The sequence below is a fragment of the Mus pahari genome, chromosome 1 (genome assembly GCF_900095145.1).
Source record: "Mus pahari chromosome 1, PAHARI_EIJ_v1.1, whole genome shotgun sequence".
Classification (NCBI taxonomy): domain Eukaryota; kingdom Metazoa; phylum Chordata; class Mammalia; order Rodentia; family Muridae; genus Mus; species Mus pahari.
The window spans coordinates 44,068,059-44,083,363 of NC_034590.1; the positions used below are offsets into that span (position 1 = coordinate 44,068,059).

The 15,305-nt window shown below is 39.1% G+C and overlaps 1 protein-coding gene across 1 annotated transcript in view; it reads right to left on the minus strand.

The window, feature by feature from the left end:
* The window catches only part of Mctp2 (multiple C2 and transmembrane domain containing 2), a 221,499-nt gene that overhangs the window by 135,916 nt on the left and 70,278 nt on the right, over nt 1-15,305 (minus strand). The window contains exons 5-8 of the mRNA XM_021210215.2: nt 8,403-8,545; nt 7,533-7,609; nt 7,048-7,159; nt 3,121-3,156 (exon numbers count right to left, since the gene is read on the minus strand). Of these exons, the coding sequence (XP_021065874.1) occupies nt 3,121-3,156; nt 7,048-7,159; nt 7,533-7,609; nt 8,403-8,545 (368 nt within the window). The remainder of the gene's footprint in view (nt 1-3,120; nt 3,157-7,047; nt 7,160-7,532; nt 7,610-8,402; nt 8,546-15,305) is intronic.

The following is a 15,305-nucleotide window of genomic DNA, read 5'->3' on the forward strand; positions in this document are numbered from 1 at the left end:
TGTGTGTGTGTGTGTGTGTGGTGTGTGTGTGTGTGGTGTGTGTAGTGTGTGTGGTATGCATACATGAGCATGCATGAGACAGAAAGGGAGAGAGAGAGACAAGAGACAAAGACAGAAACAGACAGAGATAGAGATGGAGACAGAGACAGAGAAAGAAAGGCTTGAGCTACAAGCTGTCTAGGCACCACCACAGATCTTTTATCCCCATTTCTAGTTAAGATTGTGTCCTCTCTTGCATTAAACTGCATGGTGGGCAAAACTGCTGTGAGTATTCCTACATAGAGCTGCGGCAGGTATCACAGTACACCCAAGTGAATCTTGGAGCAGCCCTAGTTACACTGGCTGCCGCACAGCAGAGATGGAAAAAGAAGGACATGCCAGTCTGTGATCTACTATATAAAACCCCGATTTCTCCATTCAATGATCATTTTAAAAGATTTTTCTGGATGGAAGCTAAGCCTATCTTAAAAAGCCGTCCTTCCATATCCATCACATTGAAATCTGGGGCAAAATATCAAAGATACATTTTAAAACACGCCACAAAGACACTCTTATTCAGGAACATTTGAGGCAACCCCAAAAATATAAAAGTTATAGAGAAAAAGAAGCAATCATCTAAACAAAGGCACCGTCAAAATCAGATTGAGGTTAAAATCCCTGTTATGCTGTAGGCAGCACAGGAGTATATTTTTCTATACTTACAGCAAAGTAGTTCTCATATCAGACATTTTCTAAGGCTAAGTATAATATGAAAATCCTAAAAAAGACATTTGTATGGGGGTAGAGAAGTGGTTTAGAAGCTAAGAGCCCTGGTTGTTCTTCCAGTGGTTCTCAACCTTCCTAGCACAGCAATCCTGTAATACAGCTTTTTATTTTGTGGTGAGCCCCAATAATAAAATTATTTTGTTGCTCCATCCCTACAAATTTTCTACTGTGATGAGTCAAAATATAAATATCTGCTATGTGACTCCCCTGGGGGGGGTGGCCCACAGGTTGAGAACTGCCCTTCTAGCTCCTCCAAGTTTAATACTGAGCATTGACAAACAGCTCACAGCCATCTGTAACTCCCGCTCCAGGGGATCCAACTCCTTTCCCTGGATTCCAGAAGTACCAGGCCTGCATGTGTTATGCAGATATGTATTTAATGAACATTTACATATACAAAATATTTTTAAATAATTAAAGACATTAGTGTTTTAAAAATACCAAAAGGGATATGATCAGACAATTTTATCCATGTTTCTAGTGTTAATGGCAGTGGGTGTATAATTCTCAGACAATTTATAAACTATCTCAGTTTCCTTCTGAAACTGCAGACTTTCAAATGTAAAGAAAGTGACATCACCATTAAGTGTTCACCAATGTATAATCTTCATGTCTCACATATGAATATTTCTCGTGTTCATCATTTTTTTCCTCGTCTGGAATGGTACTAAACATATGTAATGGCTTTGGGTATTTATTACATTCCTGAGCCTAACACACACTGAAGTCAAAATTCCAGAAAGTAAGAGAAAAATAAGACACACAGCTAAGCCTCAACACATAACTCTGTCATATCTCTATATAAATACTGTTCTCTGGATCCTCTGACTCCTTCATATTTTTGATATCTTTATCCAAGCCGTCGACATGTTTCCTACCCCCTTCATTCCTTTGGCCATTGTTCCATAACCTCTCCTGTCCTCCCTAGACTCCAATATTCCCCAGGCTCACAATTTCTGTTTCTTGCCTTTATGTTCTCCCACAAACTGCCAGTGCTCTTCCACAGACTGAAGCTCCCTAAGTAAAGATGGTTATTGATGTACAGTACCGGTGTTTTAGTGCAGTAGCCGAATCAATAAAGGAGAAAATACTGCTTTGTCAGGCTTCAACCAAGGCATTCTGGGAAACTTTACTGCTTTGGGTGGTTACAGCAACTCTTAATACAGAGAGAGAGAGCCAGACTCCCTTCCATGGTGAGAAATGATGTTCTCCTACCCTCTAGTGACTGGATAGGAATAAGGCAAAGGTGGAGGATGCTTGAGATTGCAGCACATCATTGTTACCATGCCCTCTTCTGCTTCTCAACACAGACCAGAGAGCAGGGAACCCAGTGAGGTGGGAGGAGAACCAGTTTCCTTTTCATAATTCTGTCAGCATGTTTAAAATGCAGAAAAGATACACCGATATCAGTGTGTGCCATCAGATCATTGCCACCTACTGATTTCTGATGCAAGAGAGTCTTATTCAATCTGTCTCTCTGTCTCTGGGTTTCTCCCTCCCTCTCTGCCCCTCTCTCTCAAAAATATTAAGAATTCTTGATTCAGATACAGATTCCATATTATATAGGGAAATAGTCATTAGCCCCAACATCCTGAAATCAAAGTTGACCAAGAGCCTAAAGTACTAAATCATCTAACTACAATTCCACATCTCTTGATAAAGGAGCAAGAGATGGTAACTTAAGTTAAAAATAATTTAGGGGATTACTTTTAGAATAATTTTCACATTTAGTTACCTAATTTATAATTTTGTAATTTATTAACTTAATAAAAGATTAAGTTCAGAACCCTTTCCTTGGTATTCCTACTTGCATAAAATGTAAAATATCATACAAATGCTTAGATATATTAATGATTTATAACCTACCAGCACTTCATGAAGAAATATTTCTACTTAACAACTGAGAAATAATTTTTTTTTCTAGAAGTTATCATTGAGACTTATAATGGCTGCCACAGATTCTGCCAGTCTTCATGTGGCCCCTGAAATACTCGCAATAGCTTCTCATGGCAAATAACTTCCTGAAGGGACAGCAGCTAACCGTGCCACAGTCTAAGTGTTCCAAGCTTAATGAAGCGTAAAATTCTAACATGCCCAGTACATATAGAATGTCACCACTCAAACAAGCACAAGTTCCAACATCTGGTCATGCCCTAAATTAATAAAACTCTAAAGAGAGGTTCTTCACTTTTTATTTATTAAAACAGTAAGAAATAAAAGCATTCTGTTACAAATCAAGTCTGAGCAATACCACACACACACACACACACACACACACACACACACACAGATCTAATTTATAAAAAATATGAAGTTTTATCCAAATTATATAAAGACAAAAACAAGCAAATTTACCTTGCTGGCACTTAACCGCTTCCGATTTGACCAACGCTTCAATGTATATTGAAGATACCAGAATGAAAGAGAGAAACATCGGATCATTAATAATGTAATTAAACTACTTTGCATTGCATATAATGCAGATTATATTCACATTATTGCTCCCAAATCTGAAAGTTAGCATTACCCATCACTCCCCTCCCCATAAAAAAATTAAGCTCACGTAAAAAATAAATTAGAAACAACAACAACAACAACAAAAAAAAAAAATCACACTTAGCCATTAATTTATTAGCCATTAATAAATGGCTGTATTAGTCATTTCCTCAGAGTATTCAGAATGAATCAGCCTTGGCAGACAAATACCGTTCAATCTCAGTCAGTACATTTTTGAAAATGAATGCAATAGTATAATTTCATCTTCGAAAAGGAGAATATCAGATCCCTCCTACTGACAATGTTTAGGGAGCACTGTAAAACTTGTTTGTAAATTCTTAACTAATGTCAGTTCATGCTCAGGTCATCGATAAATTTACTTACTAGAAAACATAATTCCATTACTTTCAAAGGTTAAATCTTGATGGTCAAAATAACGGAAAAAGAATTCAGAACTTATGCCACATGGAAATCTGGTATTTTGTAAGCTAATTAAAAAAAAAATACTAAAAAAACTTTAGGATCATTATTGTCCAATTTAATTAATTTAGTTGATCAAGCAAATGTGTGAAGAAAGAAAAGAGGGTTGAAGGCCAACACATTTCACACTGTTCTCTTTCTGATCCCTCCCTTGTCCTGAATAAGCTGTTCACTTTCATGTACGGTTCTTTCAGTGAAGTCCTTCTCCTCTCCCAAGTCAGTATCCAGTCACACAATGCCCTGCTCTGGCTGTCTCACTAGCTTCCTGCTTGTTAAAATGTGCCAAACCTCATGATACTGCAATTAAATTATGAAGCTAACCAAGATGATCACATCTACTATAATGCTCAAGGAAAAGAAAGAAATGCAAGTAAATGACATGTCTGCCTTGCTAATGTCTCCTCAATCAAGAGGAAACCTGAAAACGAATCACTGTCAAGAGAAGTTCACTTCCATTTTACTAGCAGCAGCTAGGGCAGGACAGGGAGACCCTAAAGGCTCTCGTTCATAATACTTGTCCTGGAGAAATGGTGACTTCATCATTGTGCACCTGATCATAGTGACAGGTGCTACAACTAGGCTTTAAAATAAGATATTCAGGTATTTTCTCAATAAAAGTATCAAGTATTTTCACTTAATCCAACCACTGACATTAACGACAACCTCAAAGGGGCATGAAGCTATTAGGTCTTTTGGGGTTGTTTGTTTATTTTTTGTATAAACACTTGATTTCCTGTAGCAATCACAGAAGATAAAGATAAAACAGGTTAGGTTATTAACATGATATCTACCTTTCTATAATGCTACAAGCTACCACATACATTGTATTTCTACCAGGTCTGACACCTGTAGTTGATCATGCCATGATCATGCCACGGTCATGCCAATCCCCATGATGGTGCCCTCACTCTTACCCACATATGAGGGAAACACCTCAGAGAGGTTAAATAAGCCTGTAGATTTGACAGAGTCTCAGTAGATCCAGGAGCCAAACATAGACATTTGCTGACAAAGCCCGNAATGCTAATTATGACCCTACTCTTTTCCCTTTCTCTCGGCCTTCCAGTCAGGGGCCAAGTTCACCGTGCTAGACAGCCAGCACAGACACAAGCTGCACATCTCAAGAATGTCATTGTCTCTCTGGTTCTAAAGCCATAAAATATGACTCACTGTTAGCAAGGAAAACGGGTACAAAACGAAGATTCTGAACCAGAACTCCTCCACAGTATACACATTAGCAGAAATTTATAAGCCAAGCATACTAATGACATAAATCTACCTCCGGGTCCAAGGGAAAGTCATTTCCATGTTAAAAACCCCGAATGAAAACACCATTTATTATCTACTTAATATTAATAAAAAGAAAGTTTTTTTTCTATTTAGTATACCCAAGTGGACCATGATAGTCCCGTTAAGTAGAATAACTCTTTATGGCTCAAAAAAAAAAAAATCATCTCTCCATTATTGACCCATTGGTAATGCTTAAATCAAGAAATTATAATGCAAAATGAATTGAGACAGGCAATGCTCTGTGTGATTCTGCTTTCAGAGTTTATGCTGTACAGTTGGCTTCTACTAGGCGTAGGGCGAGCACATAGTAAGCAGAGATTCTAGCAAGCTCAACAGAGGAGGCAGAAAACGGGGCTCAGATATTAAAGAGAGGCCAGGCTAAGTTAGATGAAGCCAAAGGATGCTCTTTGAACCTTGAAAAGACAGAGTTCCAGATGCGCCGATCACAAGCGCCGATCCAAGATGCTTCTTACATTAATTGCTTTGCAGTGTGAGCTAAATTGAAATCAAACTGCTATTCCTTTAAGATTCCAAATGTGGTTCTGAAATGCAGCTGAAATGCAAAATGGTTGCTGAACACAGGTCTAGTGAGACGTATATAAATTCAAAAGGTGCAGCCATGTTCATGAGAGAAACCAACTTTACAAAAGTCACCAAAGAAATTGTAAGAACACAATGGCTGTTAAGTGTTCTGCCATGGGCACCTGGCAAGAATACTTATTCATATCACATATTAATTTAGCCTAGCACCCACCTCAAGTTACGTGACACCCACTATACACTTGAATAGTGGATCTAGGGTACAGATTCTGAATTAACCACAAGACAAAAAAAGAAACTACAGAAAAGCCCCACATAGAAGGGACAGAGAAGACGAGGCTCATCTTTATCCTAGTGACAGTTTCATTGAGGTGCCGAGTGTGTATGTTTATTTATATACATAATTTTAGTCTGTCATTTTTAAGTAAATTAATTTCAGGATTTCAAATTTTAAAATCTAATGTTTACTAGACACTCTAGCAATTGAAAAAAATGTTCAGTACAATTTTCCTATTACTTTAAGCTAGCTTCTGGGAGTTTACTAATAAATTAGATATGGTCTTTATTATGAAATAAATTCCAACAGAAAGATTAAGCAACAGCTAAAATGAGGAATATTTAATTTATAAGGTATTATTAGAAGCCTAATTTGTGAACAGGCTTCAGATTTTCATATTGAATTCTATACAGGTTTAAATGTAACACAAATATCCTTTCTCCTGTCACTCTTTTAGCTTTTTTTTTTTTAATCTTTCAGTAAATTGTAATCAAACACATTGTGTTCTTATTTTAATTATTGGAATTATAATGTGCAATCCATGAATATGAAAGTGAGATTATAATCTTCATCAGCATGTTTACTTATAAGAGCAGACTTTCTATCTTATCTTAACAAAATCAAATGCTTCACTGGTGGTGCAGACATCACCACTGTATAGTGTGCTAACGAGAAATTTCCATGTGGTGGATAAGCAAACATCAAAATTTGCATTTTCACCAATGCCCATGTGGTAAAAAAGTCAGCAGCTAAAAGCAACAGCCAGGAAAGAAGGCAAAGGTCTCGACCGTGCTGTGAGTGGACACTGGATCACCTCAGAACCCATGATGCAAACATTAAATTCTGGGAACTGATTGCATCACCGAACACATGAAAGTCATAACAGAAGCTAAGAACGACTAAAGGGAAACTCTGATATCCAAGAAAACTATATTTTCAAAGGTTTGTTTATCCAGGCGAAACATTCTATGAGTTTAATAGCAATCCTAACCATACCTTAAGTAAGCCAGGTAACTTCTAATTACCTAGGTAGTCTGTCCAGTGGTTCATGAGAAAGAAAGTGCATAACCACACACTGATACTTGATGCAAATAGCTTACTTCTCCCCCTTAATATACGATTGACAGTCATCCTGTCTGCTGGACAGTCTTCAAGAAGCTGTCGCCATGGAGAGTTTAAACAGAAAGGTCCACACTTACGTGCCTCTTGAAATCACCCTGTTTTACAACTAGGTTCAAATTTAACACAATCACTCCCATGTCATCTTCTAAACTGTTTGGATCTTCCAATTTTAAAATGTGTTCTGTAGTCCTGCAATTAAAAACACAGAATGTGATTTTTAACACTAACTGGAAATAGGACAAGACAGAAGCTTATGGAAAAAGCCCTACTCCCTCTGCATAAGGACTAGATAAGGTGAGGTGTTTATGGGGAGCTGGGTGTGGATAGAGAAACACGTTTGGTAAAAATAAATTTTCTGGGGTTAAAAAAACTCTGACATTATCAAATTGAACATCGGTTTACTGATCTTCCTGATCTATCACTAAAATAAAGTATAAAAACAGATAGTTAAATTATGGACCTCAATATTTAAAAGAAAAAAATCTAAATAAGCACCATTTCATATGAATGTGGGTTTTTCCCTAAAACTCATTGATAATGATTCAAGGTAAAAATACAATACCTGTTAAGTTCAAGATCCCTGAGAATGACAAAGGCAGAACCCATGAAATCAGACTTGGTTAAGTCTCGATCATACACCTGGAAAAGGGTTTGGGCATTAGCACACAGGGTTGTTCAAGCCAGCTGGGTTCATCATCCCATTACTAACATACAGAATAGGCTGGAGACTCTGAAATCCATCTTTTCAATCATTACAATAATTTGTAGAGTGAAGCTGAAGAAAGATACAGGCAAGCCAATACAGAGAAACAGCTTGCCTATTTTGCCAACCATGCTCAAAACAAAAACAAAAATGACTTTTGAAGCAGTGGTCAAATTCAACAAAATATTACACACCATGGACTCTTTCTGTAGTTTAATTGGCCTCTCATTAAAACTTAGCATGTTCCATGGTGAGCAAACCTGCCAATTAAATAGAAACTTGCTAACTAACGTACAGACGTCCTATTCTGTGCTCCATTCGTACAGTTTTAACCCAGATGTTGGAGTAATTGATACTTACACCTGGTAGCTTGTAGCACTCTTACATATAAAGTTCTTTCTAATGAGAACAGTGTCTACACTTGTCACCACTTCAGAGCCAGTAATAATTCTTCCATGCTAAGTAAGTTTAAATATAGCCAATAAGGACATTATTTACACAGTACACGGTGACTTTGTAGCCTATGTGTCTCCCCGATTTGAGGGAAACACAGTCTCGTAAAGAGTCTTAAAAATTGTTTTCCTCCTATGGTATTACTATTTTAATCCAGCCTCAGAGCAGAATGGAAGGATTAATTGAGGCAAGTTCACTTTGAAAGAGGCCTGAGAACTACCGAAGAGTAAATATTTGGAAGCCAGGAGCTGGTCTGAAAGCTGTTGGGGCTGTCACCTTCACACGAAGCTTTTGATCAAGGCTTTGGATGGGCAACACGACTATCTCATCCCAAATTGGGTTCAAGTTCTTATAGATGACTTTACTTTTGTACAGTGTCTTCCCGTTCAGCTTAAATTTCACATACGGATCACTCGTGCCTTTAAAAGAAAAGGAGAACAAGACAGAATTTTAAAATACATGTAAAAATCTAGCATCTCTACCAAGTCAAGATTCTCCCCCCACGGTCCCCAGGCCCCAAGGAAGCCAGAGAACACACAGAGATCAGTGTCTCTTTGTGAAGGAATGAGAAACCCTAGAGGTGTCACAGGGAAGGGAGAAATGCTACAATTTAAGGACAGATGACTAATTCCATTTTATCTTTTAGTGGTTGAATATGAATGGGCTCTTTGAGCTCCTTATGTGGTTTCATTGTGCATCTGTCACCCCTCAATTGCCCACAAAATAAATTCAAAAAAAAAAAAAAATCAAGGCGGTGTCAGGAGTCCTGGGGAGAAGCTCGCTTCTCCTAGGATCAGCATAAAGTCCGTGAAAAGGGAAATAAGTCACTTCCAAATATTTAGCAGATGGTTGATTCAACAAAATTCTATCCCTTAAAATATAATCATAATAAATAAACCAGTCTCTGCAACCACTGATTCAAAAGACGGTGTGTTGGGGGGCGGGGGGTGGGGAACTCAGCCCTGGAACCCGGGGCATAGAGATTAAAACAACAGAGTGGGCATTCTTTGCTGCCTCCACGCACCTGCACCAAAGCTGCATACATTGTCCGCACCCAAGGCCAGCTGAATGGCACATCAGCCAGATCCTCAGCTGGCCTCAGAGCTGACACAGCTGACCCTAGTGGCCCCTCCTGGGGAGCTTTGAAATGGATGCCAAAGAGAATGAATAGCCCTGGAGTTGATACAGCCCCACCCCACCCCCAAACACAAACCTGATGGTAGATCCGCCTTCACTTTTCTCAGATCAATTAAAACAAACTAAGCTTGTAAACGTGACATGTGAATTATGTGTCCTGCCTATGTGTTCCATGGATGTGTACGTCATCTCACAGGCTAAGGACAGACTTGCTCATCTGTACCAGATCAGTGAAGGGGCAAGAGGGAACGAGCAATCTGCAGGGAGATAGGGGAGGCTTGCTCAAGATGCTACTAACATAATGCTTGTGACTTGTAAAATTATGGCCCTGTGGTCCATGGTGAAACCCAGCCCTAGGAAAGTCCATGCAAGGACCTATTGTTGAATCCAGGGCCCCAGACAGGCTCCAGGAATATTCAACTGAAATGAATTTCTTGATATGAAAATCAATCCAATACCATCTACAAATATCCTATCATAAATTAATTCCACTCCTTTGCGGCAAATGTTCACATGTCATTGAGAACTATCATTCCTTAACAGTCTGACGCTTAGACACCTTTAAGTTTTCCATGTGGCTCTATTAGAAGCATTGAAAATAAGTGGACTACCATTCCCCAGCTATTTGAATGGGAGGTGGTATCACTATAGAACAAGAGAGTATATATTATTCAATGTCAATAGCTTTACCAAAGCAGGAGCTTTCTGAGTTAGCATTCATGGAATACAAAGGCACTAACTTTAAACAAAGAAATTAAAAGAATCTACAGAGATCATAGGTGTCTAATTCTACTATCTACAGTTTGGCAGCATAGGAACAGAAGCCCAGCCTTCATTTGAGACACAGACCCATGCTGAACAGTTCTTGAGGGCTAGTAAAAATAAATGCATTCACAGCCACTCAGTGGAATTCTCACTGGCGAGCGAGCATCTGCTCAACCCCTCCTTCAGCAGCTTGAGAGAACACCTCTGGCTAGGCAGGCTTTAACAATCATCCTGATATATATATATAAAAAAAAAAAAAAAGTGGGGGGAAACTATAATAAAAAGAGGCCTTTAATTAAATGAAATTGCCACTCTGGGATCAGACCTTCATGCTTGTCAGCGTACTCTCAAAATAAACATCTCAAACCTCGGCCTCTGTGGTGTCACTTTCTCACAGGCAAGGCATACTGGGTAATCCCCAGGCATCTTGACAGCTACATAATGTTCAAACTGTTTCACGGGTGAATGGCGGCAGTTGCATGAAAGAAAATATTAATGTCTGGAATTAATAGAAAAAAAGGACCAGAGTTTACAAAGCCAAACAAGGAAAGAGGGTGTCAAGTTAGTGCAGTGTTAATTGTTAGAGAAAATTTGCGAGGAGGGGGGGAGAGCATGATGATTTTTTTTTCTCTCCCTCTCTGAGCCTAAGTGCCTGACTGTCAGGGAAGTGGCATCTCAACTAGGCAGATTCTGAAAGGGGGCCAGCAGCTCAGGAATGCGACTCCCACATGATACAAATGCTGAGCTGACACCTGAATGGGTGGACTTTAACCTTCCTCACTGGGAGCTTCAGATACAAAGAGGCTCCTATGGTAGTTGATACTTTTAGAGGAGAAGGAAGCAAGAACTAGAGATCAGGCTGTGCCTCCATAGAGCCCCAAACCAACACTCTTAGGGTCCAGGGCCAGTCACCTTCTCCCATACTAGATGGACTGTAGCTTCCATAACAGAATGTCTGCATGCACAGATTCATCCAATCTTGGGCAACAACATTTTTATAAATATGTGAAATGTGTCCTTACTGAGTAAGTACAGACTTCTGTTATGGTCATTTTCCCCACACACAACAACTATTTACTGACATGGCATTGATAGTGTGTAACTCATCTACAGATGAAGCAAAATATGAAGAGAAATGCATGTAGGTTATACAGAATGTTTATGAAGGTTTTACATATAATACCACACCTACACACAAATACATGGCAGTTTATATACAATGTTCTATATAAAGGAGGTACATACCGATGGATTATAGAATTAACAAAGACATTGGAACTAACCCCATACAGATCCCTGGGAATGGAGGTATCTGCAAGAGAAACTGGTAGTTGGTCATAATCCCTGCAGCAGAGAGGGACTAAATCCACCCCCCTAAGAACTATTTGCATCATGGTGGCTCCTGTTCATCAGGCCCACGAACCTAGAGACACTCCCTGTACTTGTCAGCCATGCCACCAGACCACAAACACTTCTGGTCCCTCCCACGTCTTACTGCTTGCTAGCTACCCTAGGTGTGGCGAAGACCCTATCAGCAAAGGATGCTGCTCTTCTGAATCTGATAGCAAGGGCACCCCTACCACACAGCATGTGGCCCTGGGGAGTGGGGGTAAGGGTCAAAAGAAATAAACATGGTGTGGAGTTCTGCTCAATAGTAGGTAGGAAATACAGATCCTACCTCGCATGTCAGCTGAGGGCTCAAATTATGGAGGCAAGAGTGGAAATCAACGTGGGAGCAAACAGGAACAAAGTCTGGGGTCATTGGGGCAGAGGGGAAACCCCAAATATAATCAGAGTTATAATGTTAAGCAAGCATTTCAGTGAACCCAGAAATTGAAGAGAAAAATAAAAAAAGAAAAGAAATAGATTACAGCAGGCTGTTTTAAGTCAGAGACCAAAGTGCCCTAAACATGTACAATAAAGGCTTAGTTATTATTCTACAAGAAATGTGGGTGTTTTATTTCCTGTTCAGTCTTTTTATTTCATTTTATTTTTTTAAGCAAAAGTAACACATGCCCACAACTTTGAAAGGTACAATATGAAACAAAGCCAACATCCCCTAACTGCCCCCCCTCCATCCTATTTGTCTGGTGTGATATCCATAAGCAGTTTCTTGAGTGTTTTACAGGAAAATATAATAATCGTTTTTAAACGACTCCTTTTTTTCTCAAGTAATATATGCCCTGAAGCCTGGGTCACACGGACAATATGCACCTTTTGGCGTATTTGCAGCTAAACATATCCTCGCTGTGTGGTATCAGTATAAACAAGTCAGTGAGATTTTACCTATTGTGGATAGGAGTTCAACTCGGCAGGCTTCAGTGCCTATCCTGGAAGCCCAGGTCTATAGCAAGTTCAGAACACAGCGGGTATGGCAGAGGCTCCATCTGGTTCTAACAGACATTATAGAGTTGCTTTCTAAAGCTCATTGAGCTTAGGGGTAGGGAAGTTGGCTCCGTGGAAAGGAGACCTTGCTGTTTTTGCAGGAGACCCCAGTTCAGTTCTCAGCATTCACTCGGGGCAGCTCCCAGGGGACCCAACACTTCTTGCCTCCCAGAGCACCCACATACATAGCACATAAAGACACACACACCAACCTACAAATAAATATAAATCTCCTAAACCCTCGCCACACTCAGCAAACAATGTTTCCATCTCTCTCCATATTCCTTAACACCAAACATTTGAAACCTTTATTTTAATCTGTTAGCAGGTGAAGGGGGGGGGGCCTACTTCTGTCTCCCCCTATCTTCAACCCTTTGAGTGGCTTTCCTGCTGTTGCAACATCTATTTGTGATTGTCAATCGGCTTGCTGTTCTAATTACTTTGTTATCTTTCTGTGGGCTCAGCTCCTCTTCTAGCTACAACCGGAATAAATGCTTCCTTATGGAAATTGCTCACCAACTATACAGCTTGTCAATTTATTTAACGAGTTATTACTGGCCATAAGTTATTTTTGTTTTTATTTAGTGAAATTAACCAAGGGCTGACTCCTGGCTTTGTGTTTTCACGTCCTGCTTAGAAGCATTTTCCTCCTTAGCTGTAAGATTTTAAATTAATTCAGCCGTGTTTCTTCCCATTGATTTTTTTTTTTTTTTTGTACATTTTCTTTTTTTACACTTAAGTTTTTGGTCCATCTGGAGTTATTTTAGTATGAAGAGGAAGGAAATTTCGGTTCACTCAGGAGGAGAGTAAAGTGATCAGAGGCAGGCTTTGCACATATAAATCTGACAGCAGCTTATAATTTAGAATGAAGGAGAAGGGGGACAAAGCAAGGGCACCTGGTGGCTCAGCCTAATGCTGCGGGAAAGAGCTGAGGGCAGGCGGTGGGGTAGAAAGCTGAGTTCAGGCCTAAGAACCTCATGGGGGGAGGGGAGGGGGAAGGCTGGAGGGGGGGGATCAGTAGTTAAAGGGCCTGCTGAGAAATGGTTTCAGATCCCCAGAACCCAGGTCTGTGCAGCATATGCCTGGTATCTTATCTACAGTTCCAGACTGAGGCAACAGGAGCAGGCACCCCAGAAGAGACTAATTATATGTATGAGCGTTGGTTCTAATTCAAGGACCCTACCAAAGGATAAAAATAAATATTTATTTTATGATATAATGAATATATATTATAATAAATTAAATTTGTTATAATGAATTATAATAAATTATAAATTGTGATAAATAAATATATTTGAGACTATAACATATATAAATAATAAATATATACCAGTATATGTATTATTTATTTCATGCCGATCCCCATGATGGTACCCTCACTCTTACCTACATATGAGAGAAACACCTCAGAGAGGTTAAATAAGCCTGTAGATTTGACAGAGTCTCAGTAGATCCAGGAGCCAAACATAGACATTTGCTGACAAAGCCCGNAATGCTAATTATGACCCTACTCTTTTCCCTTTCTCTCGGCCTTCCAGTCAGGGCCAAGTTCACTGTGCTAGACAGCCAGCACAGACACAAGCTGCACATCTCAAGAATGTCATTGTCACTTTGGTTCTAAAGCCATAAAATATGACTCACTGCTAGCAAGGAAAATGGGTACAATAAATTACATACCTATATTATATATATATACATATATATATGTATATATATAATATGTAAATATATATAAATATATATATTATATAAAATATATATAAAGATGATTCCAGTAATCAACCTGGGACCTCCAAATTCATACACACACACACACACACACACACACATCCCAAACACAAATGCTTTTACAAATAGAAAATAAAAAAACCAACTACCCAGATATACTTGTCATCTAGAGTGGTGTTCTGCACAATGACAGGAGTGTGTCACAATGAAAGAAGTGTGTCACCAGAGCCATTTGAGATAGCTCCTCCATGTTCCCACTTGGAAAATCTAAAACATACAGTGAAGCATTAAACCCTAGTAACAGGACCAGTGAGGTAGCTTAGTGAATAAAAGTGCTTGTCACACAAGCCTGAAGAAACTGGTCCCTCGTACTCTCAGTACGAAGAAAGTAACTTTCAAAAAATTGTCCACTGACCCACACACATATACCTCAGCATGCATAAACTCATCTATAGACAGTATGTGTACAGACACACTCAGAGATACACAAGCAAAATAAAGTACATTATTAAATTCATCCATATATAAACTTGCAGAAAAAAAAAAAGGCATAGGCCTATAGGTCCCCCACATGGGGATGCTGAAGTCAGTGCATAGACATCTTGTGAGTAACTGTGTAATCTTGAATAATTCGCTCAATTTCCTTACACTAGACTATTCTCCTTTGTAATGTGAAAAACTACCATTCTCAAAGGATTCCCTTGAGAACAAACGAGTCAATCTACTTTAAAGATATCCAGCTCCAGAGGTCACCAGGAGCCTCCTCCCTAGTAAGGACTATTTTTAGCATTGCTATTCAGTTACGTTTAAAAACAGGAGAACAAACAACCATCCAAGTAGTTCTAATGTCCATTTACTTTATTTTTATGTCCAAGCTAATTCACATGCCTAATTCCTTCCTATAAAGCTTCTTTATCGCTATCTCCGAAGGCATGGAATTTTCAATCACCTTCTGTTTAAGGAGATGGGGGGAAAAAATGTAATCTTAAATTCTTTATTCAGGAAGTCAGAAATTCCATACATTCAAGAAAACATCTCTGAAACATTCTTAGGTTTTCTGGAAGGAAATAGCCATATACAAAATTTAAACTTTTAAATCCCCATGAACACGTGGTTTCTTCTCTAAAAATCCAGTAGTCATTCACTGAGGACTTAAGGAGGTCT